The sequence below is a fragment of the Oncorhynchus gorbuscha genome, linkage group LG02 (assembly GCF_021184085.1).
Source record: "Oncorhynchus gorbuscha isolate QuinsamMale2020 ecotype Even-year linkage group LG02, OgorEven_v1.0, whole genome shotgun sequence".
Taxonomy (NCBI): domain Eukaryota; kingdom Metazoa; phylum Chordata; class Actinopteri; order Salmoniformes; family Salmonidae; genus Oncorhynchus; species Oncorhynchus gorbuscha.
Genome location: NC_060174.1, coordinates 108,388,790 through 108,414,957, shown reverse-complemented (window position 1 = coordinate 108,414,957; position 26,168 = coordinate 108,388,790). Strand labels below are relative to the sequence as shown.

At 45.1% G+C, this 26,168-nt stretch overlaps 1 protein-coding gene across 1 annotated transcript in view; it reads right to left on the bottom strand.

The window, feature by feature from the left end:
* Positions 1-1,787: 1,787 nt before the first annotated feature.
* The window catches only part of LOC123995215 (relaxin receptor 2-like), a 188,982-nt gene continuing 164,601 nt past the window's right edge, over positions 1,788-26,168 (bottom strand). The window contains exons 16-22 of the mRNA XM_046298650.1: positions 19,502-19,647; positions 15,985-16,080; positions 11,689-11,857; positions 8,932-9,018; positions 7,751-7,882; positions 5,775-5,872; positions 1,788-3,727 (exon numbers count right to left, since the gene is read on the bottom strand). Coding sequence (XP_046154606.1) covers positions 3,554-3,727; positions 5,775-5,872; positions 7,751-7,882; positions 8,932-9,018; positions 11,689-11,857; positions 15,985-16,080; positions 19,502-19,647 — 902 coding nt within the window. The 3' untranslated portion in view covers positions 1,788-3,553. The remainder of the gene's footprint in view (positions 3,728-5,774; positions 5,873-7,750; positions 7,883-8,931; positions 9,019-11,688; positions 11,858-15,984; positions 16,081-19,501; positions 19,648-26,168) is intronic.

The following is a 26,168-nucleotide window of genomic DNA, read 5'->3' as shown; positions in this document are numbered from 1 at the left end:
GACATGTGGACTGTAGAATATACAGTAACAGACATGTGGACTGTAGAATATACAGTAACAGACATGTGGACTGTAGAATATACAGTAACAGACATGTGGACTGTAGAATATACAGTAACAGACATGTGGACTGTAGAATATACAGTAACAGACATGTGGACTGTAGAATATACAGTAACAGACATGTGGACTGTAGAATATACAGTAACAGACATGTGGACTGTAGAATATACAGTAACAGACATGTGGACTGTAGAATATACAGTAACAGTGTGGACTGTAGAATATACAGTAACAGACATGTGGACTGTAGAATATACAGTAACAGACATGTGGACTGTAGAATATACAGTAACAGACATGTGGACTGTAGAATATACAGTAACAGACATGTGGACTGTAGAATATACAGTAACAGACATTTGGACTGTAGAATATACAGTAACAGACATGTGGACTGTAGAATATACAGTAACAGACATGTGGACTGTAGAATATACAGTAACAGACATGTGGACTGTAGAATATCCACTTTTTTAAACTTCTTAGGGCTAGGCCTCTTTTTTCTTCACTTCCTGTCTGAATGACAGTCCCAAAGTAAACTGCCTGTAGCTCAGGCCCAGAAGCCAGGATATGCATATAATTGGTACCATTAGAAAGTAAACACTTTGACATTTGTAGAAATGTTAATATAAGGTAGGAGAATATAACACATGGTAGGAGAAAACCCAAATCCTTTTGAGAGACCATCCTTTTAGAATTGCAAGAGAAAGCTCATATTGGAAATGATCTCCCTGGATGCAATTCCTTTGGCTTCCACATGTTGTCAGCAGTCTATGATCAAGATTTCAGGCTTGTAACATCAAAAACGAAGAAGAAATATTAGTTTTAGTAGAAGGACAGTCTTGGAAATTCGTGTTTGCTCACGCCGTGAGTTTCCTATTGAACATACTTATTTTCCGGAAATAAATATTATAATTTGAATACATTTTAGGAGTAAATAGGAGTAAATAGGAACTTATTTTGACTTGTTGAAACAAAGTTTAGGGGTATATTTTCAGATTCTTTTCTCTGCATGTTGAACGAGTGGATTACTCAAATCGATGGCGCCAACTAAACAGACTTTTTGGGATATAAAGAAGTAGTTTATCTAACACAATGACAGAACATTTTATAGCTGGAACCCTTTGGATGACAAATCCGATTTAAAAAAAGTAAGTTTTAATATTTATGTATGTGAATGTATTAAACAACACTACATGTTATAGCTGGGACCCTTTGGATGACAAATCAGAGGAAGATTTTCAAAAAGTAAGTTAATATTTTATCGTTGTATGTGAATGTATTAAACCTGTGCCGGTGGAAAAATATTTTGATGTGGGGCGCCGTCCTCAAACAATCGCATGGTATGTTTTCACTGTCATGGCTACTGTAAATCGGACAGTGCAGTTTAAGGATTTAAGCTTTCAGCCGATGTAAGACACTTATATGTACCTAAATGTTTAAAATCTATAACATTTATTTGAATTGCACGCTCTCCAGTTTCACCCGAAGTTGTCCTGCTAGTGGGACACCAATCCTTATTAACTAAACTCAGATTTACTTTGAAGTTCAAAGTGTAGCAATGCAGGTGAAATCAGTTACTGACATGGTGGTCAAGCAGGAAGATTGGAATGGCTGTGAACCAAGAGGTTGTGAGTTCAAATCCCAGTTGAGGACATGTTGAATATTAATGACAAAGCAGGAAGATTGGAATGGTTGTGAGTTCAAATCCCAGTTGAGGACATGTTGAATATTAATGACTAAGCATGAAGATTGGAATGGCTGTGAACCAAGAGGTTGTGAGTTCAAATCCCAGTTGAGGACATGTTGAATATTAATGACAGAGCAGGAAGATTGGAATGGTTGTGAGTTCAAATTCCAGTTGAGGACATGTTGAATATTAATGACTAAGCATGAAGATTGGAATGGCTGTGAACCAAGAGGTTGTGAGTTCAAATCCCAGTTGAGGACATGTTGAATATGAATGACAAAGCAGGAAGATTGGAATGGCCGTGAACCAAGAGGTTGTGAGTTCAAATCCCAGTTGAGGACATGTTGAATATGAATGACTGTATACAGAAACATACACAATGTAGCCATGTATGACAACATGCGTCACGTGTTTAAATTGAAAACACTGTGTGTTCATCATAACGACTCACCTTTGTCTTGCAAGGCTTGTGAATCTCTCCTAGAAAAAAAATGTAATCCACATGAAACTAAATGTGAAATATCATCCTGTGAAGTGTTTTCCAGAAAACGTGTGATTTTCCTGTAAGGATGTTTGTTGAAGCTGCTCTACAGAAACAGGGGCTCCGGCCCTGTGAGCCGATCTTCCTCGGTCAAGGCTTCTTGTGTACAGTCGCAGGGAAAGTGAGACGTAATACACACATTGGCACCGACCCAGAGTCGGCTAAGATACAGCTGAAAATGTACAGCACACAGACAGGTCATTCCAGGTAAGAGTCCAGTAAAGAAACAGAGAACCAGGGAATTATCCCAATGTACAGCACACAGACAGGTCATTCCAGGTAAGAGTCCAGTAAAGAAACAGAGAACCAGGGAAGTACCCCAAATAACACCCTGTTCCCTATAAGGTGCACTACTCTGGGCCCTGGTCAAAAGTAATGCCCTACTTAGGAAACCGGGTGCCATTTGGTACGCAGATTTAGGGAGAAAGTTCACTAGTTCCTGCAGTGAAATGACCAAATCCCCCACTAGTGGCGTCATGGGTGAAATGTTATCAATATTTTTCAGAATTGCATAATGAATAATCATTTAAAAAAATATATAAAATGACGCAGATAAATCTGATGTTTCTATGTCAAACGGTTTGGTTATAGTTCAGTCTTCTGTGATAACATAATTACATAAAGTGTAATGCTGGAATGCAAACTCAACATTGAATACATTTTCAACTCTGCATCTGACCTAACTTCTTCTACAAGCCCATCATCACGTGTGTGAGGTGTATACTTTTGTTTCAAAGTATATATATATTTTTTAAAGACAACCAAGAAACACTAATCTAGAAGGTTAAAAGGAACACACATTGAGTAGAATATGTACAAACAAACAAAGAGAGGTTTGTTGACGAAGAGTTCACATGTAAACACACTATTCATCCTCCTCGTCCCCAACAGGTGGGCGCTACACATTTGTCTGTGTACAGTGGAAGAGGTGAGTTTGCTCCAGTTGAAAGGCTTGGAGCTTTTGAGAACGAATAGGTTATTGTACCCAAAGGGCATTTTAATTTGCGGTAGTAATAACCCTATCCATTAGTCTCAAAACAGCCCTCTTCAGAACAGCCCTGGTCCTAACGGGCCATTCATATGCAGCGGTCTAGTTCTCTCTCACCGGCAGCAAATGAGCCATATCAGACATGCTGGGCAGATCATTAGGGGAGCCGACGTTTTTTTTCTCCCTCTCTCTCATTCATACTCTCCCTCCTCCTTTCTCACTCCCTCCTTCCCATGACGAGGGCCCCCCCCCCACTCCTACCACCTCTCCTTCACCCGTAGCGAGGATCCATATCAGTCAGTGGTACCCGGGGTACAGTAGGTAGGTATGCTGGAGGCTGGTTGAGTGTATTCCTTGAATCCTCTATGTATACAGTAGAGGTCAGGCTCTTCCTGTTCCTCTTCAGGGTCGACCTTCTCTGCCAACGACACAGCAGGACCTCCACCTGTAAGTTGTTAGACAGACGACAGAATAAATCCATTAAAAAATGTAAATTAAATTAATCTTTTTCAGATCAATTGTCGCGTTCTCAGTAACTTACCTGGCGGTCACAGCTTTTTAGTTCATCAGATGAAACCTAGTGATTAGAACTATCCTGATACTACATGTCTGTACAAGTCACATTTTGGTAGAATATTATACTGTGATAGAGGCAAAATAAAAATAATATTAAATATATAAATATATGTACTGTATCATAGTCTATTTATATACTGTATGTGTCGTTATCTATGTGTCTGGCTGGAGTGTCTACGGACATATTCAATCCCTCCCTATCCCAGTTGGCTGTCCTCACTTTCTTCAAGATGTCCACCATTGTTCCTGTACCCAAGAAAGCAAAAGGTAACTGAACTAAATGACTGTCGCCCTGTAGCACTCACTTCCGTCATCGTGAAGTGCTTTGAGAGACTAGTCAAGGGATCATATCACCTACACCTTATCCTGACACCATAGACCCAGTCCAATGTGCTTACCGCCCCAATAGATCCACAGACGATGCAATCGCCATCACACTGCCCTAACCCATCTGGACAAGAGGAATACCTATGTAAGAATGCTGTTCATTGACTATCGCTCGGCACCACTGCCTTCATACTCTCCAAGCTCATCATCAAGGTCGGGGACCTGGGTCTGAACCCCGCCCTTTGCAACTGGGTCCTGGACTTCCTGACGGGCTGCCCCCCCAGGTGGAGAAGGTAGGAAACAACACCTCCACATCGCTGATCCTCAACACAGGGGCCCCACAAGGGTGTGTACTCAGCCCCCTCCTGTACTCCCTGCACACGCATGACTGCGTGGCCATGCACGTCACCAACTCAACCATCAAGTTTGCAGATGACACAACCTGATTACCAGCTGACCAAGAACCCGATGGTGTTAGAGAATTTCCAGTACTTTGGGAATTTTTCCAATACCTATACTGTTTTCTCAGAAGTAGTGAGCAGAATCAATACGGGGTTCATTATTAAACACGTGTCAGCAGAATGGACCAAGTTGGATCAACATAGAGTTAAACAGAACCTAGGCAGAATAAAGTCTAATTGAAATGACAAGTGCCGGTATCTGAGAAATATTTGATTCAATATTTCCACAACAATGGTCACTCTGGCAGAGCTCCAGAGTTCCTCTGTGGACATGGGAGAACCTTCCAGAAGGACAACCATCTCTGCAGCTCTCCACCAATCAGGCCTTTATGGTAGAGTGGCCAGACGGAAGCCACTCCTCAGTAAAAGACACATGACAGCCCGCTTGGAGATTGCCAAAAGACACCTAAAGGACTCAGACCATGAGAAACAAGATTCTCTGGACTAATGAAACCAAGATTGAAATCTTTGGCCTGAATGCCAAGCGTCACATCTGATGGAAACCTGGCACCATCCCTACAGTGAATCATGGTGGTGGCAGCATCAGGCTGTGGGGATGTTTTCCAGTGGCAGGTACTGGGAGACTAGTCAGGATCGAGTGAAAGATGAACGGAGCAAAGTACAGAGAGATCCTTGATGAAAACCTGCTCCAGAGCGCTCAGGACCTCAGACTGGAGCGAAGATTCACTTTCCAACAGGACAACGACCCTAAGCGCACAGCCAAGACAATGCAGGAGTGGCTTCAAGTCAAGTCTATGAATGTCCTTGAGTGGCCCAGCCAGAGCCTGGACTTGAACCCAATTTCAATTGGAATAAGGCTGTAACAAAATGTGAAACAGGTCTGAATTATAATAATAATAATAATATATGCCATTTAGCAGACGCTTTTATCCAAAGCGACTTACAGTCATGTGTGCATACATTCTACGTATGGGGATAACATCTGCTAAACACGTGTATGTGACCAATAACATTAGATTTGATTTGATATAGGTATTTATTTACCAACGGTGGCAGGTAAACTAAACAAAACAACAACGAGAGGCCCTAAATAGCACCCTATTCCCTATAGAGTGCACACTCCTTTTTGAACAAAGTCCCATTGGTCCTGCTACGACTAAACACTACCTGTTCTCTGAAGAAGCTGGTAGTCAGAGTGTAGAGGATGGGGTTCAGGGCACTGTTGATGGGTAATATAAAGATCACCACCCAGGATGAGATGGTACCTGGAGGAGGGAGGGAGAGAGGGAGTTAGAGGCCGGGGGGGACGGACATTCACATGGGGACTGGAGAGGAAAATGTCCCCACCACTTCTAAAAAACAATTGTTGCGCTCCTGGTTAGAGGTGTGTGTGTGGTGTGTAGGAGGGGTGGTGTGTGTGTGTGTGGTGTGTAGGAGGGGTGGTGTGTGTGTGTGTGTGTGGTGTGTAGGAGGGGTGGTGTGTGGTGTGTAGGAGGGGTGGTGTGTGTGTGTGGTGTGCAGGAGGGGTGGTGTGTGTGTGTGTGTGTGTGTGTGGTGTGTGTGTGTGGTGTGTAGGAGGGGTGGTGTGTGTGTGTGTGGTGTGTTGGAGAGGTGGTGTGTGTGTGTGGTGTGTAGGAGGGGTGGTGTGTGTAGGAGAGGTGGTGTGTGTGTGTGTGTGGTGTGTAGAGTGTAGGAGGGGTGGTGTGTGTGTGTGTGTGTGTGTGTGTGTGTGTGTGTGTGTGTGTGTGTGTGTGTGTGTGTGTGTGTGTGTGTGTGTGTGTGTGTGTGTGTGTGTGTGTGTGTGTGTGTGTGTGTGTGTGTGTGTGTAGGAGAGGTGGTGTGTGTGTGTAGGAGAGATGGTGTGTGTGGTGTGTAGGAGGGGTGGTGTGTGTGTGTGTGTGTGTGTGTAGGAGAGGTCGTGTGTGTGTGTAGGAAGGGTGGTGTGTGTGTGTGGTGTGTAGGAGGGGTGGTGTGTGTGTGTGGTGTGTGTGTGTGTGGTGTGTAGGAGGGGTGATGTGTGTGTGTGGTGTGTAGGAGGGGTGATGTGTGTGTGTGTGTGTGTGTGTGTGTGTGTGTGTGTGTGTGTGTGTGTGTGTGTGTGTGTGTGTGTGTGTGTGTGTGTGTGTGTGTGTGTGTGTGTGTGTGTGTGTGTGTGTGTGTGTGTGTGTGTGATATTTAGGACAGGGGAGGTATATACCTGGTATCTCGAACTTGCAGCAGGGACAGTATTTACCTGGTATCTCGACCTGCAGCAGGGACAGTATTTACCTGGTATCTCGACCTGCAGCAGGGACAGTATTTACCTGGTATCTCGACCTGCAGCAGGGACAGTATATACCTGGTATCTCGACCTGCAGCAGGGACAGTATTTACCTGGTATCTCGACCTGCAGCAGGGACAGTATTTACCTGGTATCTCGACCTGCAGCAGGGACAGTATTTACCTGGTATCTCGACCTGCAGCAGGGACAGTATTTACCTGGTATCTCGACCTGCAGCAGGGACAGTATTTACCTGGTATCTCGACCTGCAGCAGGGACAGTATTTACCTGGTATCTCGACCTGCAGCAGGGACAGTATTTACCTGGTATCTCGACCTGCAACAGGGACAGTATTTACCTGGTATCTCGACCTGCAGCAGGGACAGTATATACCTGGTATCTCGACCTGCAACAGGGACAGTATTTACCTGGTATCTCGACCTGCAGCAGGGACAGTATTTACCTGGTATCTCGACCTGCAGCAGGGACAGTATTTACCTGGTATCTCGACCTGCAGCAGGGACAGTATATACCTGGTATCTCGACCTGCAACAGGGACAGTATTTACCTGGTATCTCAACCTGCAGCAGGGACAGTATTTACCTGGTATCTCGACCTGCAGCAGGGACAGTATTTACCTGGTATCTCGACCTGCAGCAGGGACAGTATTTATCTGGTATCTCGACCTGCAGCAGGGACAGTATTTACCTGGTATCTCGACCTGCAGCAGGGACAGTATTTACCTGGTATCTCGACCTGCAGCAGGGACAGTATTTACCTGGTATCTCGACCTGCAGCAGGGACAGTATTTACCTGGTATCTCGACCTGCAGCAGGGACAGTATTTACCTGGTATCTCGACCTGCAGCAGGGACAGTATTTACCTGGTATCTCGACCTGCAGCAGGGACAGTATCTTGACTAGGAAGATGGGGATCCAGCAGAGGGCGTCAGAGAAGACGATGAAGAAGAACCTGTTAGCTACAGCCACGTCTCTGTGTAGCCTGCTCCTCAGGTCTGTAACAAAAGAACCTGTTAGCTACAGCCACGTCTCTGTGTAGCCTGCTCCTCAGGTCTGTAACAGAAGAACCTGTTCGCTACAGCCACGTCTCTGTGTAGCCTGCTCCTCAGGTCTGTAACAGAAGAACCTGTTAGCCACAGCTAGGTCTCTGTGTAGCCTGCTCCTCAGGTCTGTAACAGAAGAACCTGTTAGCCACAGCTAGGTCTCTGTGTAGCCTGCTCCTCAGGTCTGTAACAGAAGAACCTGTTAGCCACAGCTAGGTCTCTGTGTAGCCTGCTCCTCAGGTCTGTAACAGAAGAACCTGTTAGCCACAGCTAGCTCTCTGTGTAGCCTGCTCCTCAGGTCTGTAACAGAAGAACCTGTTAGCTACAGCCACGTCTCTGTGTAGCCTGCTCCTCAGGTCTGTAACAAAAGAACCTGTTAGCTACAGCCACGTCTCTGTGTAGCCTGCTCCTCAGGTCTGTAACAGAAGAACCTGTTCGCTACAGCCACGTCTCTGTGTAGCCTGCTCCTCAGGTCTGTAACAGAAGAACCTGTTAGCCACAGCTAGGTCTCTGTGTAGCCTGCTCCTCAGGTCTGTAACAGAAGAACCTGTTAGCCACAGCTAGGTCTCTGTGTAGCCTGCTCCTCAGGTCTGTAACAGAAGAACCTGTTAGCCACAGCTAGGTCTCTGTGTAGCCTGCTCCTCAGGTCTGTAACAGAAGAACCTGTTAGCCACAGCTAGCTCTCTGTGTAGCCTGCTCCTCAGGTCTGTAACAGAAGAACCTGTTAGCCACAGCTAGCTCTCTGTGTAGCCTGCTCCTCAGGTCTGTAACAGAAGAACCTGTTAGCCACAGCTAGGTCTCTGTGTAGCCTGCTCCTCAGGTCTGTAACAGAAGAACCTGTTAGCCACAGCTAGGTCTCTATGTAGCCTGTTCCTCAGGTCTGTAACAGAAGAACCTGTTAGCCACTGCTAGGTCTCTGTGTAGCCTGCTCCTCAGGACTGTAACAGAACAAGCTGGTAGAGATAAGGTTCTGGAGAAATGAAACATAATTTTTTCTTTACCTGTAGCGTTGATACCAGTCTTGTAGATGGAGTAGAACATGGAGGAGTAAGAGAACACGATCACTAGGAACGCTGCCAGGTTCAGACCTAGAGACAGAGAGAGAGAGAGAGAGAGAGAGAGAGAGAGAGAGAGAGAGAGAGAGAGAGAGAGAGAGAGAGAGAGAGAGAGAGAGAGACAGAGAGAGAGAGAGAGACAGAGAGAGAGAGAGAGAGACGAGACAGAGAGAGAGAGAGAGACAGAGAGAGAGAGAGAGAACGAGACAGAGAGAGAGAGAGAGAGAGAGAACGAGAGAAAGAACGAGACAGAGAGAGAGAACGAGAGAGAGAGAGAGAGAGAAAGAGAGAGAGAGAGAGAGAACAAGACAGAGAGAGAGAGACAGAGAGAGAGAGAACGAGACAGAGAGAGAACGAGACAGATTTATATTTATATATATATATATAAATAAGAGAGAGATTGGATTAGACAGTGCTATAATAACTTTCCAGATTGGTCTTTTTCTACTACTTGTATGAGTTGGTAAACAAACTTGAGGGGTTGCATACTGCAAAGAGAGTCCAGAGAATAGTTTACCCAACAAGCATCCCTTTACCCAACAAGCATCCCTTTACCCAACAAGCATCCCTTTACCCAACAAGCAACAAGCATCCCTTTACCCAACAAGCAACAAGCATCCCTTTACCCAACAACCAACAAGCATCCCTTTACCCAACAAGCATCCCTTTACCCAACGAGCATCCCTTTACCCAACAAGCATCCCTTTACCCAACAACCAACAAGCATCCCTTTACCCAACAAGCATCCCTTTACCCAACAAGCATCCCTTTACCCAACAAGCATCCCTTTACCCAATAACCAATAAGCATCCCTTTACCCAACAAGCATCCCTTTACCCAACAAGCATCCCTTTACCCAACAACCAATAAGCATCCCTTTACCCAACAAGCAACAAGCATCCCTTTACCCAACAAGCATCCCTTTACCCAACAAGCATCCCTTTACCCAACAAGCATCCCTTTACCCAACAAGCATCCCTTTACCCAACAACCAACAAGCATCCCTTTACCCAACAAGCATCCCTTTACCCAACAAGCATCCCTTTACCCAACAACCAACACGCATCCCTTTACCCAACAACCAACAAGCATCCCTTTACCCAACAAGCATCCCTTTACCCAACAAGCATCCCTTTACCCAACAACCAACAAGCATCCCTTTACCCAACAACCAATAAGCATCCCTTTACCCAACAAGCATCCCTTTACCCAACAAGCATCCCTTTAACCAACAACCAATAAGCATCCCTTTACCCAACAAGCATCCCTTTACCCAACAACCAACAAGCATCCCTTTACCCAACAAGCAATAAGCATCCCTTTACCCAACAAGCATCCCTTTACCCAACAAGCATCCCTTTACCCAACAAGCAATAAGCATCCCTTTACCCAACAAGCATCCCTTTACCCAACAACCAATAAGCATCCCTTTACCCAACAAGCATCCCTTTACCCAATAAGCATCCCTTTACCCAACAACCAATAAGCATCCCTTTACCCAACAACCAATAAGCATCCCTTTACCCAACAAGCATCCCTTTACCCAACAAGCATCCCTTTACCCAACAACCAATAAGCATCCCTTTACCCAACAAGCATCCCTTTACCCAACAAGCATCCCTTTACCCAACAACCAATAAGCATCCCTTTACCCAACAAGCATCCCTTTACCCAATATGCATCCCTTTACCCAACAAGCATCCCTTTACCCAACAAGCATCCCTTTACCCAACAACCAATAAGCATCCCTTTAACCAACAACCAATAAGCATCCCTTTACCCAACAAGCATCCCTTTACCCAATAAGCATCCCTTTACCCAACAACCAATAAGCATCCCTTTACCCAACAAGCATCCCTTTACCCAACAACCAATAAGCATCCCTTTAACCAACAAGCATCCCTTTACCCAATATACATCCCTTTACCCAACAAGCATCCCTTTACCCAACAAGCATCCCTTTACCCAACAACCAATAAGCATCCCTTTACCCAACAACCAATAAGCATCCCTTTACCCAACAAGCATCCCTTTACCCAACAAGCATCCCTTTACCCAATAAGCATCCCTTTACCCAACAACCAATAAGCATCCCTTTACCCAACAAGCATCCCTTTACCCAACAAGCATCCCTTTACCCAACAAGCATCCCTTTACCCAACAACCAATAAGCATCCCTTTACCCAACAAGCATCCCTTTACCCAATATGCACCCCTTTACCCAACAAGCATCCCTTTACCCAACAAGCATCCCTTTACCCAACAACCAATAAGCATCCCTTTACCCAACAAGCATCCCTTTACCCAATATGCATCCCTTTACCCAACAAGCATCCCTTTACCCAATATGCATCCCTTTACCCAACAAGCATCCCTTTACCCAATATGCATCCCTTTACCCAACAAGCATCCCTTTACCCAACAAGCATCCCTTTACCCAATAAGCATCCCTTTACCCAACACGCATCCCTTTACCCAACAAGCATCCCTTTACCCAATAAGCATCCCTTTACCCAACAAGCATCCTTTTAACCAACAAGCATCCCTTTACCCAACAAGCATCCCTTTACCCAACAACCAATAAGCATCCCTTTACCCAACAACCAATAAGCATCCCTTTAACCAACAAGCATCCCTTTACCCAACAACCAATAAGCATCCCTTTAACCAACAAGCACATCCATGCTGTACCACACACTGTACCCAGGAATATGCCGATAGAGTATCCTTTAGCAGTGGGCTTCTCCTGTCTGTCAGAGTGTAGGGGGAAGCAGACCCCATTACGACCATAGTAGTTCCCAAACAGGTCCTCATTCATCAGGGGAACCACGGCGATGATGAACCCCAGCACCCAGATAGATAACAGCACCACCTAGTGGGAGGAGATGGTAGCACTAAAGGACACTGGATACTGTATAATACAATAGAACAGAATATAATACAGTAAAACAGAATAGAATACAATAGAACAGAATACAATACAGTAAAACAGAACAGAATATAATAGAACAGAATACAATAGAACAGAATACAATAGAACAGAATACAATAGAACAGAATAGAATACAGTAAAACAGAATAGAATACGACAGAATACAATAGAACAGAATACAATAGAACAGAATACAATAGAACAGAATACAATAGAACAGAATACAATAGAACAGAACAGAATAGAATACAATAGAACAGAATATAATAGAACAGAATACAATAGAACAGAATACAATAGAACAGAATAAAATAGAACAGAATAGAATACGACAGAATACAATAGAACAGAATACAATAGAACAGAATACAATAGAACAGAATAGAATACGACAGAATACAATAGAACAGAATACAATAGAACAGAATACAATAGAACAGAATAGAATACGACAGAATACAATAGAACAGAATACAATAGAACAGAATACAATAGAACAGAATAGAATAGAGCAGAATACAATAGAATAGAATACAATAGAACAGAATAGAATAGAACAGAATACAATAGAACAGAATACAACAGAACAGAATACAATAGAACTTTTTCATTACATTTCATTACATTTCATTATAGCACAACGGTTAGATAGAACAGAATAGAATACAGTAAAACAGAATAGGTTCCGGTTCCGGTTTGGAGCGGGTGGTCGCATCGGCTCTTGCTCCCGCAGGTAGTATAACTTTTTACATTTCATTTCATTATATTTCATTATAGCACAACAGTTTGATTTGTCTAATCTTAGCAATTTCTTCTCAGCTAGCTACATAGCCGTCTTTGTATCGAAGATAATTGCGTAATTATCGTATTTCGCCGTCCTGACGTAGTCTTCACTAGCCAGCTAGCTAACGTCCACTGATTAGCTGCACTGGGAAAACTATTACACTCAACTGAACGACTCGATCAGTGTAGTGTTAGCTAGCTACATAGCTGTCTTTGCTGTCTTCGTATCTTCGTTCCAAGATAATTGTGTTGTTTAGGTTTAGAGTGTGTAGTCTTAGAGTGATTATCTTAATTTACCGAGGTTAGCTACGTAGGAGACTCTGCTAGCTAGCCAACAGCTAGCCAACGCTAGCCAACGTCTTCTGAATAGAACTCAACAACCCGGTCGCATTCACAGGTAGTATCACATTTTCATTTCATTTCATTACAGTACAACGGTTTGATTTGTTTGATCGTAGCTAGCTACATAGCTAGCTACATAGCCGTCTTTGTATCAAAGATAATTGTGTAGCCTAGAGCGATTTTCTAGGTTAGCTAGCCAGCTATTGTCGTTCTTTTAACGCAACGTAACGACAGAATACAATAGAACAGAATACAATAGAACAGAATACAATATAACAGAATAGAATACGACAGAATACAATAGAACAGAATACAATAGAACAGAATACAACAGAACAGAATACAATAGAACAGAATACAATAGAACAGAATACAATAGAACAGAATACAATAGAACGTATGGGTGGTCCCGGGAATCGAACCCACTACCCTGGCCTTACAAGCGCCATGCTCTACCAACTGAACTACAGAAGGACCACTATACACACCAATACACATCTATACACACCAGTACACACCAATACACATCAGTACACACCAATACACACCAATACACATCTATACACACCAATACATATCAGTACACATCAGTACACACCAATACACACCAATACACATCTATACACACCAATACACATCAATACACCAATACATATCAGTACACATCAGTACACACCAATACACACCAATACACATCTATACACACCAATACACATCTATACACATCTATACACACCAATACACATCAACACACACCAATACACATCTATACACACCAATATACATCAATACACACCAATACACATCTATACACACCAATACACACCAATACACCTCTATACACACCAATACACACCAATACACCTCTATACACACCAATACACATCAATACACATCTATACACACCAATACATATCAGTACACATCAGTACACACCAATACACATCTATACACACCAATACACATCTATACACACACCAATACACATCTATACACACACCAATACACATCTATACACACACCAATACACACCAATACACATCTATACACACCAATGCAGCTATACACACCAATACACACCAATACACATCACAACACACCAATACACATCTATACACACCAATACACACCAATACACACCAATACACACCAATACACATCTATACACACCAATACACACCAATACACATCAATACACACCAATACACATCTATACACACCAATACATCTATACACACCAATACACACCAATACACACCAATACACACCAATACACACATATACACACCAATACACATCTATACACACCAATACATCTATACACACCAATACACACCAATACACACCAATACACATCTATACACACCAATACATCTATACACACCAATACACACCAATACACACCAATACACATCTATACACACCAATACACATCTATACACACCAATACACATCTATACACACCAATACACATCTATACACACACCAATACACACCAATACACATCTATACACACCAATACACACCAATACACACCAATACACACCAATACACACCAATACACACCAATACACACATATACACACCAATACACATCTATACACACCAATACATCTATACACACCAATACACACCAATACACATCTATACACACCAATACACATCTATACACACCAATACACATCTATACACATCTATACACACACCAATACACACCAATACACATCTATACACACCAATACACATCTATACACACCAATACACATCAATACACACCAATACACATCTATACACACCAATACACATCCATACACACCAATACACATCTATACACACCAATACACATCTATACACACCAATACACACCAATACATCTATACACACCAATACACATCTATACACACCAATACACATCTATACACACCAATACACATCTATACACACCAATACACATCTATACACACCAATACACACCAATACATCTATACACACCAATACACATCTATACACACCAATACACATCTATACACACCAATACACATCTATACACACCAACGTCATATCAATATACATCAGTATACACTATACACACCAACGTCATATCAATATACACCAATACACATCTATACACACCAACGTCATATCAATATACATCAGTATACACTATACACACCACTAGCACAGCGATATACACATAAATACGTTAAAAACAAAACACATAAAACACAATAACAGAAAAACACATTCTTCAGTAAAGGTCCTCAATCAGCAGTCTGAATTGCGCCAGAGGCACCAATTCATCACATTTTAGAGAGCCTCGGAGATCAATACAATTCATCACATTTTAGAGTTAGCCCTCAGAGTTAGCCCTCTAGACTCTAGAGTTAGCCCTCAGAGTTAGCCCTCTAGACTCTAGAGTTAGCCCTCAGAGTTAGCCCTCTAAAGTTAACCCTCTAGAGTTAGCCCTCAGAGTTAGCCCTCAGAGTTAGCCCTCAGAGTTAGCCCTCAGAGTTAGCCCTCAGAGTTAGCCCTCAGAGTTAGCCCTCAGAGTTAGCCCTCAGAGTTATCCCTCAGAGTTAGCCCTCAGAGTTAGCCCTCAGAGTTAGCCCTCAGAGTTAGCCCTCAGAGTTAGCCCTCAGAGTTAGCCCTCAGAGTTAGCCCTCAGAGTTAGCCCTCAGAGTTAGCCCTCAGAGTTAGCCGTCCCTGAGACAAGGTACGGCGGAAGTTTAAGGTGGAAGGCTTTATAAACAAAAAGAGGGCAATGTATCGATCTACGAGATTTCAAAAAGGGCCTGTTATTGTCAGCTTCCTGTTATAGCAGGTTTAAGTACTGTTTAAGCACCACAGTTTGTAGTTGGTCTGGTTGTAAGTTAAAACCTGTTCATGACCTTGTTATAGCAGGTTTAAGTAGCGTTATAGCAGGTGCATGTAGTGTGACTCACCGCAGTCTGTAGTTTTCCAGGTCTCAGGTGACTGAAGGGAAACACGATGACCAGGAACTTCTCCACAGTCAGGTAGGTCAGCAGCAGAACAGATACCTGGAACAGAGTAACAAACACACAGGTCAGACAGGACAGCTAACTACAGTCTGCCAGTCTGTCTGTCTGTCCGCCCGCCCGTCTGTCGGTCTGTCTGTCTGTCTGTCTGTCCGCCTGCCCGCCCATCCGTCTATTCTCTCTCTGAGTCTCTCTGCCTGTCTGCGTGTCTGTCGGTCTGTCTGTGTCTCTCTGTCTGCCTGTCTCTGTGTCTGTCTGCCTGTCTCTGTGTCTGTCTGTCTGCCTGTCTGTCTGTCTGTCGGTCTGTCTGTGTCTCTCTGTCTGCCTGTCTCTGTGTCTGTCTGCCTGTCTCTGTGTCTGTCTGTCTGCCTGTCTGTCTGCCTGTCTGTCTCTGTGTCTGTCTGTCTGCCTGTCTGTCTGCCTGTCTGTCTCTGTGTCTGTCTGCCTGTCTGTCTCTGTGTCTGTCTGCCTGTCTCTGTGTCTGTCTGCCTGTCTCTGTGTCTGTCTGTCTGCCTGTCTGTCTGCCTGTCAGTCTCTGTGTCTGTCTCTGCCTGTCTCTGTGTCTGTCTCTGCCTGTCTCTGTCTGTCTCTGCCTGTGTCTGTCTCTGTCTCTGCCTGTGTCTGTCTCTGTCTCTGCCTGTGTCTGTCTCTGTCTCTGTCTCTGCCTGTCTCTGTCTGTCTCTGCCTGTCTCTGTCTGTCTCTGTCTGTCTCTGCCTGTGTCTGTCTCTGTCTCTGCCTGTGTCTGTCTCTGTCTCTGCCTGTGTCTGTCTCTGTCTCTGTCTCTGCCTGTGTCTGTCTCTGTCTGCCTGTCTCTGTGTCTGTCTCTGCCTGTCTTTGTGTCTGTCTCTCTGCCTGTCTTTGTGTCTGTCTCTCTGCCTGTCTCTGTGTCTCTCTGTCTGCCTGTCTGCCTGCCTGCCTGTCCGTCCGTCTGCCTGCCTGCCTGTCTAAAGGGACTCAGGCTGCTAGAACAGAGTTATCCTCCAGACTTCTGGGGATGTGTTAAAATGCACCAGGATGAGAAGAAACAGTTGAAAATCTCGCAAATGGCCCTCTGCCTCCTAACTCCTAAATGCCCCCCTTGCATCCTAAATGGCCCTCTGCCTCCTAACTCCTAAATGCCCCCCCTGCCTCCTAAATGCCCCCCTTCCTCCTAAATGCCCCCTTCCTCCTAAATGGCCCCCTGCCTCCTAAATGGCCCCCTGCCTCCTAAATGCCCCCCCTGCCTCCTAAATGCCCCCCTGCCTCCTAAATGCCCCCTGCCTCCTAAATGGCCCCCTGCCTCCTAAATGCCCCCCTGCCTCCTAAATGCCCCCCTGCCTCCTAAATGCCCCCCCCCTGCCTCAGGGGGGCCATTTAGGAGGCAGGGGGGCATTTAGGAGGCAGGGCCATTTAGGAGGCAGGGGGGCATTTAGGAGTTAGGAGGCAGAGGGCCATTTAGGATGCAAGAACCCTCCTGTCTCAGCCTCCAGTATTTATGCTGCAGTAGTTTGTGTCGGGGGGCTAGGGTTAGTTTGTTATGGAGTACTGGAGTACTTCTCCTGTCCTATTCGGTGTCCTGTGTGAATCTAAGTGTGCGTTCTCTAATTCTCTCCTTCTTTCTTTCTCTCTCTCGGAGGACCTGAGCCCTAGGACCATGCCCCAGGACTACCTGACATGATGGCTCCTCGCTGGCCCCAGTCCACCTGGCCATGCTGCTGCTCCAGTTTCAACTGACCTGAGCCCTAGGACTATGCCCCAGGACTACCTGACATGATGACCCCTTGCTGTCCCCAGACCACCTGGCCATGCTGCTGCTCCAGTTTCAACTGTTCTGCCTCGTTATTATTCGACCATGCTGGTCAATTATGAACATTTGAACATCTTGGCCATGTTCTGTTATAATCTCCACCCGGCACAGCCAGAAGAGGACTGGCCACCCCACATATGCTCTCTCTAATTCTCTCTTTCTTTCTCTCTCTCTCTCTGAGGACCTGAGCCCTAGGACCATGCCCCAGGACTACCTGACATGATGACCCCTTGCTGTCCCCAGTCCACCTGACTGTGCTGCTGCTCCTAAAAGGCCCCTGCCTCCTAAATGCCCTCCTGCCTCCTAAATGCCCCCTGCCTCCTAAATGCCCCCCTGCCTCCTAAATGCCCCTCCTAAATGCCCCCCTGCCTCCTAAATGCCCCCCCTGCCTCCTAAATGCCCCCTGCCTCCTAAATGCCCCCCTGCCTCCTAAATGCCCCCCTGCCTCCTAAATGCCCCCCTGCCTCCTAAATGGCCCCCCTGCCTCCTAAATGGCCCCCCCCTGCCTCCTAAATGGCCCCCCTCCCTCCTAAATGCCCCCCCTGCCTCCTAAATGCCCCCTGCCTCCTAAATGCCCCCCTGCCTCCTAAATGCCCCCCGCCTCCTAAATGCCCCCCCTGCCTCCTAAATGCCCCCCTGCCTCCTAAATGCCCCCCTGCCTCCTAAATGCCCCCCTGCCTCCTAAATGCCCCCCCTGCCTCCTAAATGCCCCCCCTGCCTCCTAAATGCCCCCTGCCTCCTAAATGCCCCCTGCCTCCTAAATGCCCCCCTGCCTCCTAAATGCCCCCCCCTGCCTCCTAAATGCCCCCCCCGCCTCCTAAATGCCCCCCTGCCTCCTAAATGCCCCCTGCCTCCTAAATGCCCCCTGCCTCCTAAATGCCCCCCTGCCTCCCCCTGCCTCCCCCCCCTGCCTCCTAAATGCCCCCCCGCCTCCTAAATGCCCCCCTGCCTCCCTAAATGCCCCCTGCCTCCCCCCCCCGCCTCCTAAATGCCCCCTGCCTCCTAAATGCCCCCCTCCTCCTAAATGCCCCCCGCCCCCCCCCTGCCTCCTAAATGCCCCCCGCCCCTAAATGCCCCCCTGCCTCCTAAATGCCCCCCCCCCCCTCCTAAATGCCCCCCGCCTCCTAAATGCCCCCCTGCCTCCTAAATGCCCCCCCGCCTCCTAAATGCCCCCCGCCTCCTAAATGCCCCCTGCCTCCTAAATGCCCCCCCGCCTCCTAAATGCCCCCCTGCCTCCTAAATGCCCCCCCCGCCTCCTAAATGCCCCCCTGCCTCCTAAATGCCCCCTGCCTCCTAAATGCCCCCCGCCTCCTAAATGCCCCCTGCCTCCTAAATGCCCCCCCGCCTCCTAAATGCCCCCCCTCCTCCTAAATGCCCCCCTGCCTCCTAAATGCCCCCCTGCCTCCTAAATGCCCCCCGCCTCCTAAATGCCCCCTGCCTCCTAAATGCCCCCCCGCCTCCTAAATGCCCCCTGCCTCCTAAATGCCCCCCTTGCACCATATAGGGAACAGAGTGCCATTTGGAACACATTTATTAGGAGAGGAAATATATTAAAAACATTGACAGTTGGCCCCAGAGACAGGACATGACATTCTGGAACAATCATGGCATCTCTTAGGACTCTCTCACCACATACAGGTGTGTGTGTTTGTGTGTGTTTGCGCGTGTTAATTCACCTCTGAGGAGAGCATAGCCAGGAATCCGATGGTTCGACATTCCACACTCTCCATCCACAGGAGAGCGTTACGATTGTACTCCCCTCGGAACTTCACATCAAACACACCGACAAAAAACAGGTACACACCCATGAGACAGTCTGCACCTGAGGGGGGGGGAGAATGAGAACGAGAGAGAGAACGAGAGAGAGAGAGAGAGAGAGAGAGAGAGAGAGAGAGAGAGAGAGAGAGAGAGAGAGAGAGAGAGAGAGAGAGAGAGAGAGAGAGAGAGAGAGAGAGAGAGAGAGAGAGAGAATGAGAGAGAGAACGAGGGAGAGAGAGAGGGAGAGAGAGAGGGAGAGAGAACGAGAGAAAGAACGAGAGAGAGAAAATGGGAGAGAGAACGAGAGAAAGAACGAGAGAGAGAGAGAGAGAACGAGAGAGAGAACGAGAGAGAGAGAACGAGAGAGAGAAAATGAGAGAGAGAACGAGAGAGAGAGAACGAGAGAGAGAGAGAGAGAACGAGAGAGAGAGAGAGAGAACGAGAGAGAGAGAGAGAGAGAGAGAGAGAGAGAGAGAGAGAGAGAATGAGAGAGAGAGAGAACGAGAATGAGAACGAGAATGAGAACGAGAGAGAGAATGAGAGAGAGAGAGAACGAGAGAGAGAACGAGAGAGAGAGAGAACGAGAGAGAGAACGAGAGAGAGAGAGAGAGAGAGAGAGAGAGAGAGAGAGAGAGAGAGAGAGAGAGAGAGAGAGAGAGAGATGAGAGAGAGAGAGAACGAGAGAGAGAGAATGAGAGAGAGAGAGAACGAGAGAGAGAACGAGAGAGAGAGAGAACGAGAGAGAGAACGAGAGAGAGAGAGAGAGAGAGAGAGAGAGAGAGAGAGAGAGAGAGAGAGAGAGAGAGAGAGAGAGAGAGAGAGAGAGAGAGAGAGAGAGAGAGAGAGAGAGAGAGAGAGAGAGAGAACGAGAGAGAGAGAGAGAGAGAGAGAGAGAGAGAGAGAGAGAGAGAGAGAGAGAGAGAGAGAGAGAGAGAGAGAGAGAGAGACAAGAGAGCGAGAATGAGAGAGAGAAAAGGGCAACCAGTGAAGAACAAACACCATTGTAAATACAACCCATATTTATGCTTATTCATTTTATCTTGTGTCCTTTAACTATTTGTACATTGTATATATATATATAATATGACATTTGTAATGTCTTTACTGTTTTTAAACTTCTGTGTGTAATGTTTACTGTTAATTTTTGTTGTTTTTCACTTTATATATTCACTTTGTATGTTGTCTACCTCACTTGCTTTGGCAATGTTAACACATGTTTCCCATGCCAATAAAGCCCTTGAATTGAATTGAATTGAAATTGAGTGGATTAGACAGTGCTATAATTACGTTCCAGATTGGTCTTCTTCTACTACTTGTATGATTTGGTAAACAGGGGGGGGGGGTGTATACTGCCACCTAGAGGGTGTTGTTTGAATAGGAATAAAAGCCAAGGTTGACTATCTTCTACCACCTGCAGTTATGGAATGTTTGCTCACAAGTATAATTCTAATGGCTGATCCCTCCTAATGACCTGGATGGAATTATGGGGTGGACGTTGGACTAGTAACCGAAAGGTTGCAAGATCGAATCCCCGAACTGACAAGGTACAAATCTGTCGTTCTGCCCCTGAACAGGCAGTGAACCCACTGTTGCTAGGCCATCATTGAAAATAATAATTTGTTCTTAACTTACTTGCCTAGTTAAATAAAGGTCAAATAAAACATAAATGTGATCCTTCCTTAACCAAGAGGAAGTCCCACTTCAAAATGAAGAATGTTCTCAATGGCGCTGCCCCCTCACCTAAAAGACACTAGAGGCCTCTATCTCTCTGATTAAACCCTTCTTCCTCTTCTCACTATGTAGCAGTTCAATGCTCAGTTTCCCATTCCACATTAGTGTTCTCATGTGTGTCTGATGACCAGTTTCCAGCTTGTTAGACTGTCTTAAGAATTAGAGGGAGGGGGTAGAGAAATAGGGGTAGAGAGGGAGGTAGGAGGCATTTAACAGATATTTTATTAAATGGTGTCATGACTCTCGTGGGTTGAAGAAGGAGAAAAGGTGCAGCGTTCATGATATTTATTAAACTGAACAACAGTTCGGAAAATAACCCACCACAAAATACAGGTGGGAAAATGGCTGCCTAAGTATGATTCCCAATCCCAGTCCCTGACCACACCCGGCCAAAACATAGAAATAAAGAAACTAGAATGCCCACCCTAGTCACACCCTGGTCTAACCAAAATAGAGAATAAAAGGCCAGGGCGTGACAAATGGATGTGACTTATTAATGCAAAGGATACAGATATAAATATTATATTTATATAATATATATATATAATATATATAAATATATATATATTTATATAAATATTACTTGACAATAACTCAAAAGATGTGAAAGAGTATTTTTCTTTGTCGTGTTCCCTTCCATACTGCAGTGTTTAATCTAATGCATTCTGGGAATTTTTTTCTGATATTTTAAAAATATATAAAGAGAATTATGAATTATTGTAGACAACCCACAAGACGACCTCAGACTATTTCCAGGACCATTGTAATTATAAAACATGTTTTTTAGAAGGAATAATGTTTCAACCTTATGCTACACGGCAGTTGTAACCATACTTATCTTTTGTAATAATAATTGTAAATAAAAATACATACATGATGTCAACATAAACATTACTATGCTGATGTGTAGAAAGTAAGTCATTTAAATTGAATTAAGTTCTACTTCATTTATTTTCCACGGGACGGTTAAACTAACGTAGGCTAATGCGATTAGCATGAGGTTGAGCTAACGTAGGCTAAGGTGATTAGCATGAGGTTGAGCTAACATAGGCTAAGGTGATTAGCATGAGGTTGAGCTAACGTAGGCTAAGGTGATTAACATGAGGTTGAGCTAACGAAGGCTAAGGTGGTTAGCATGAGGTTGAACTAACGTAGGCTAAGGTGATTAACATGAGGTTGAGCTAAGGTGATTAGCATGAGGTTGAGCTAACGTAGGCTAAGGTGATTAGCATGAGGTTGAGCTAACGTAGGCTAAGGTGATTAGCATGAGGTTGAGCTAACGTAGGCTAAGGTGATTAGCATGAGGTTGAGCTAACGTAGGCTAAGGTGATTAGCATGAGGTTGAGCTAACGTAGGCTAAGGTGATTAGCATGAGGTTGAGCTAACATAGGCTAAGGTGATTAGCATGAGGTTGAGCTAACGTAGGCTAAGGTGATTAGCATGAGGTTGTAAGTTACCAGAATATTTCGTAGGACATAGACATATCTGATATTGGCACAACGCTTAAACAGTAGCTATTTACAGTGAAGTAATACCATGCTATTGTTTGAAGAGAGTGCACAATGTTGAACATAAAAAGTTATTAAAAAACAAATTAGGCATATTTGGGCAGTCTTGATACAACATTATGTACAGAAATGCAATAGTTCATTGGATCAGTCTAAAACTTTTCACATACACTGAAAAACAAGTGTTGAATCCTTAAGAGGCTGTTGTCATTTAGATCTGCCTGGCCTGCTGAGTTTCATTTAGACCTGCCTGGCCTGCTGAGTTTCATTTAGACCTGCCTGGCCTGCTGAGTTTCATTTAGACCTGCCTGGCCTGCTGAGTTTCATTTAGACCTGCCTGGCCTGCTGAGTTTCATTTAGACCTGCCTGGCCTGCTGAGTGTCATTCAGACCTGCCTGGCCTGCTGAGTTTCATTTAGACCTGCCTGGCCTGCTGAGTTTCATTCAGACCTGCCTGGCCTGCTGAGTTTCATTCAGACCTGCCTGGCCTGCTGAGTTTCATTCAGACCTGCCTGGCCTGCTGAGTTTCATTCAGACCTGCCTGGCCTGCTGAGTTTCATTCAGACCTGCCTGGCCTGCTGAGTGTCATTCAGACCTCCCTGGTCTGCTGAGTTTCATTCAGACCTGCCTGGCCTGCTGAGCCATTTACCTTGACAGAGATCTACACTGGAGAGATAGAAGGGAGCTGTAAGGATCTGGCCACCTGGACATAGAGAGATGAGGCTGCATAATCAAATCAGGTTTTCCAATTTGACTTGCCGAATACAACAGGTGTAGACTTTACCTTTCCCAACAGAGTTAAAACATAAGAAAACATTAGAAAACAAGAAAAAAAGGCAATAGTAACACAAAAAAATAAAAATGATGAGGATGTACAAAAATACATATATACACACAAATATATTATATATACAATATACAGTCGTGGTCAAAAGTTTTGAGAATGACACAAATATTAATTTTCACAAAGTTTGCTGCTTCAGTGTCTTTAGATATTTTTGTCAGATGTTACTGAAGTATAATTACAAGCATTTCATAAGTGTCAAAGGCTTTTATTGACAATTACATGAAGTTGATGCAGAGTCAATATTTGCAGTGTTGAACCTTCTTTTTCAAGTCCTCTGCAATCCACTCTGGCATGCTGTCAATTAACCTCTGGGCCACATCCTGACTGATGGCAGCCCATTCTTGCATAATCAATACTTGGAGTTTGTCAGAACTTGAGGATTGACCACAAGTTCTCGATGGGATTAAGGTCTTGGGAGTTTCTTGCTATGGACCCAAAATATTGATGTTTTGTTCCCCGAGCCACTTAGTTATCACTTATGGCAAGGTGCTCCATCATGCTGGAAAAGGCATTGTTCATCACCAAACTGTTCCTGGATGGTTGGGAGAAGTTGCTCTCGGAGGATGTGTTGGTACCATTCTTTATTCATGGCTGTGTTCTTAGGCAAAATTGTGAGTGAGCCCACTCACTTGGCTGAGAAGCAACCCCACACATGAATGGTCTCAGGATGCTTTACTGTTGGCATGACACAGGACTGATGGTAGCGCTCACCTTGTCTTCTCCGGACAAGCTTTTTTCCGGATGCCCCAAACAATCGGAAAGTGGATTCATCAGAGAAAATTACTTTACCCCAGTCCTCAGCAGTCCAATCCCTGTACCTTCTGCCCTTCTTGACACCAGGCCATCCTCCAAAAGTCTTCGCCTCATTGTGCGTGCAGATGCACTCACACCTGCCTGCTGCCATTCCTGAGCAAGCTCTGTACTGGTGGTGCCCCGATCCCACAGCTGAATCAACTTTAGGAGACGGTCCTGGCGCTTACTGGACTTTCTTGGGCGCCCTGAAGTCTTCTTCAAAACAATTGAACCGCTCTCCTTGAAGTTCTTGATGATCCGATAAATGATTGATTTAGGTGCAATCTTACTGGCAGCAATATCCTTGCTTGTAAAGCCCTTTTTGTGCAAAGCAGTGATGACGGCACGTGTTTCCTTGCAGGTAACCATGGTTGACCGAGGAAGAACAATGATTCCAAGCACCACCCTCCTTTTGAAGCTTCCAGTCTGTTATTCGAACTCAATCAGCATGACAGAGTGAACTCCAGCCTTGTCCTCGTCAACACTCACACCTGTGTTAACAGGAGAATCACTAACATGATGTCAGCTGGTCCTTTTGTGGCAGGGCTGAAATGCAGTGGAAATGTTTTTTGGGGGATTCAGTTTGCAACTTTGCAATAAATTGCAATTCATCTGATCACTCTTCATAACATTCTGGAGTATATGCAAATCGCCATCATACAAACTGAAGCAGCAGACTTTATGAAAATTAATATTTGTGTCACTCTCAAAACTTTTGGCTACAACTGTACAATAACGAGGCTGTTACAGTCAAATAACAATAACGAGGCTGTTACAGTGAAATAACAATAACGAGGCTGTTACAGTGAAATAACAATAACGAGGCTGTTACAGTGAAATAACAATAACGAGGCTGTCTCAGTGAAATAACAATAACGAGGCTGTCACAGTGAAATATCAATAACGAGGCTGTCTCAGTGAAATAACAATAACGAGGCTGTTACAGTGTAATATCAATACTCTCGAACCACTACACTGCCGCCCCTACACTCTAACCACTAGGCTACCTAACCCCACTACACTCTAACCATTAGGCTAAATGTCCCCCTACACTCTAACCACTAGACTACATAACCCCCCTACACTCTAACCACTAGGCTACCTAACCCCCTACACTCTAACCACTAGACTACCTGCCGTCCCTACACTCTAACCACTAGACTACCTGCCCCCCCTACACTCTAACCACTAGACTACCTGCCCCCACTACACTCTAACCACTAGACTACATAACCCCCCTACACTCTAACCACTAGGCTACCTAACCCCCTACACTCTAACCACTAGACTACCTGCCCCCCCTACACTCTAACCACTAGACTACCTGCCCCCCTACACTCTAACCACTAGACTACCTGCCCCACCCCCTACACTCTAACCACTAGACTACCTGCCGTCCCTACACTCTAACCACTAGACTACCTGCCCCCCCCCCCCACACTCTAAACACTAGACTACCTGCCCCCTACACTCTAACCATTAGACTACCTGCCCCCTCTACACTCTAACCACTAGACTACCTGCCCCCCTACACTCTAACCACTAGGCTACCTGCCTCCCCTACACTCTAACCACTAGGCTACCTGCCCCCCCCCCCTACACTCTAACCACTAGACTACCTGCAACCCCAAATGAGAGGGAGACCAACAAATCTAATTTCTAGCTGGCCTAAAGGTTATTCCACGAGCTGAGGCATAACAACTGAAAT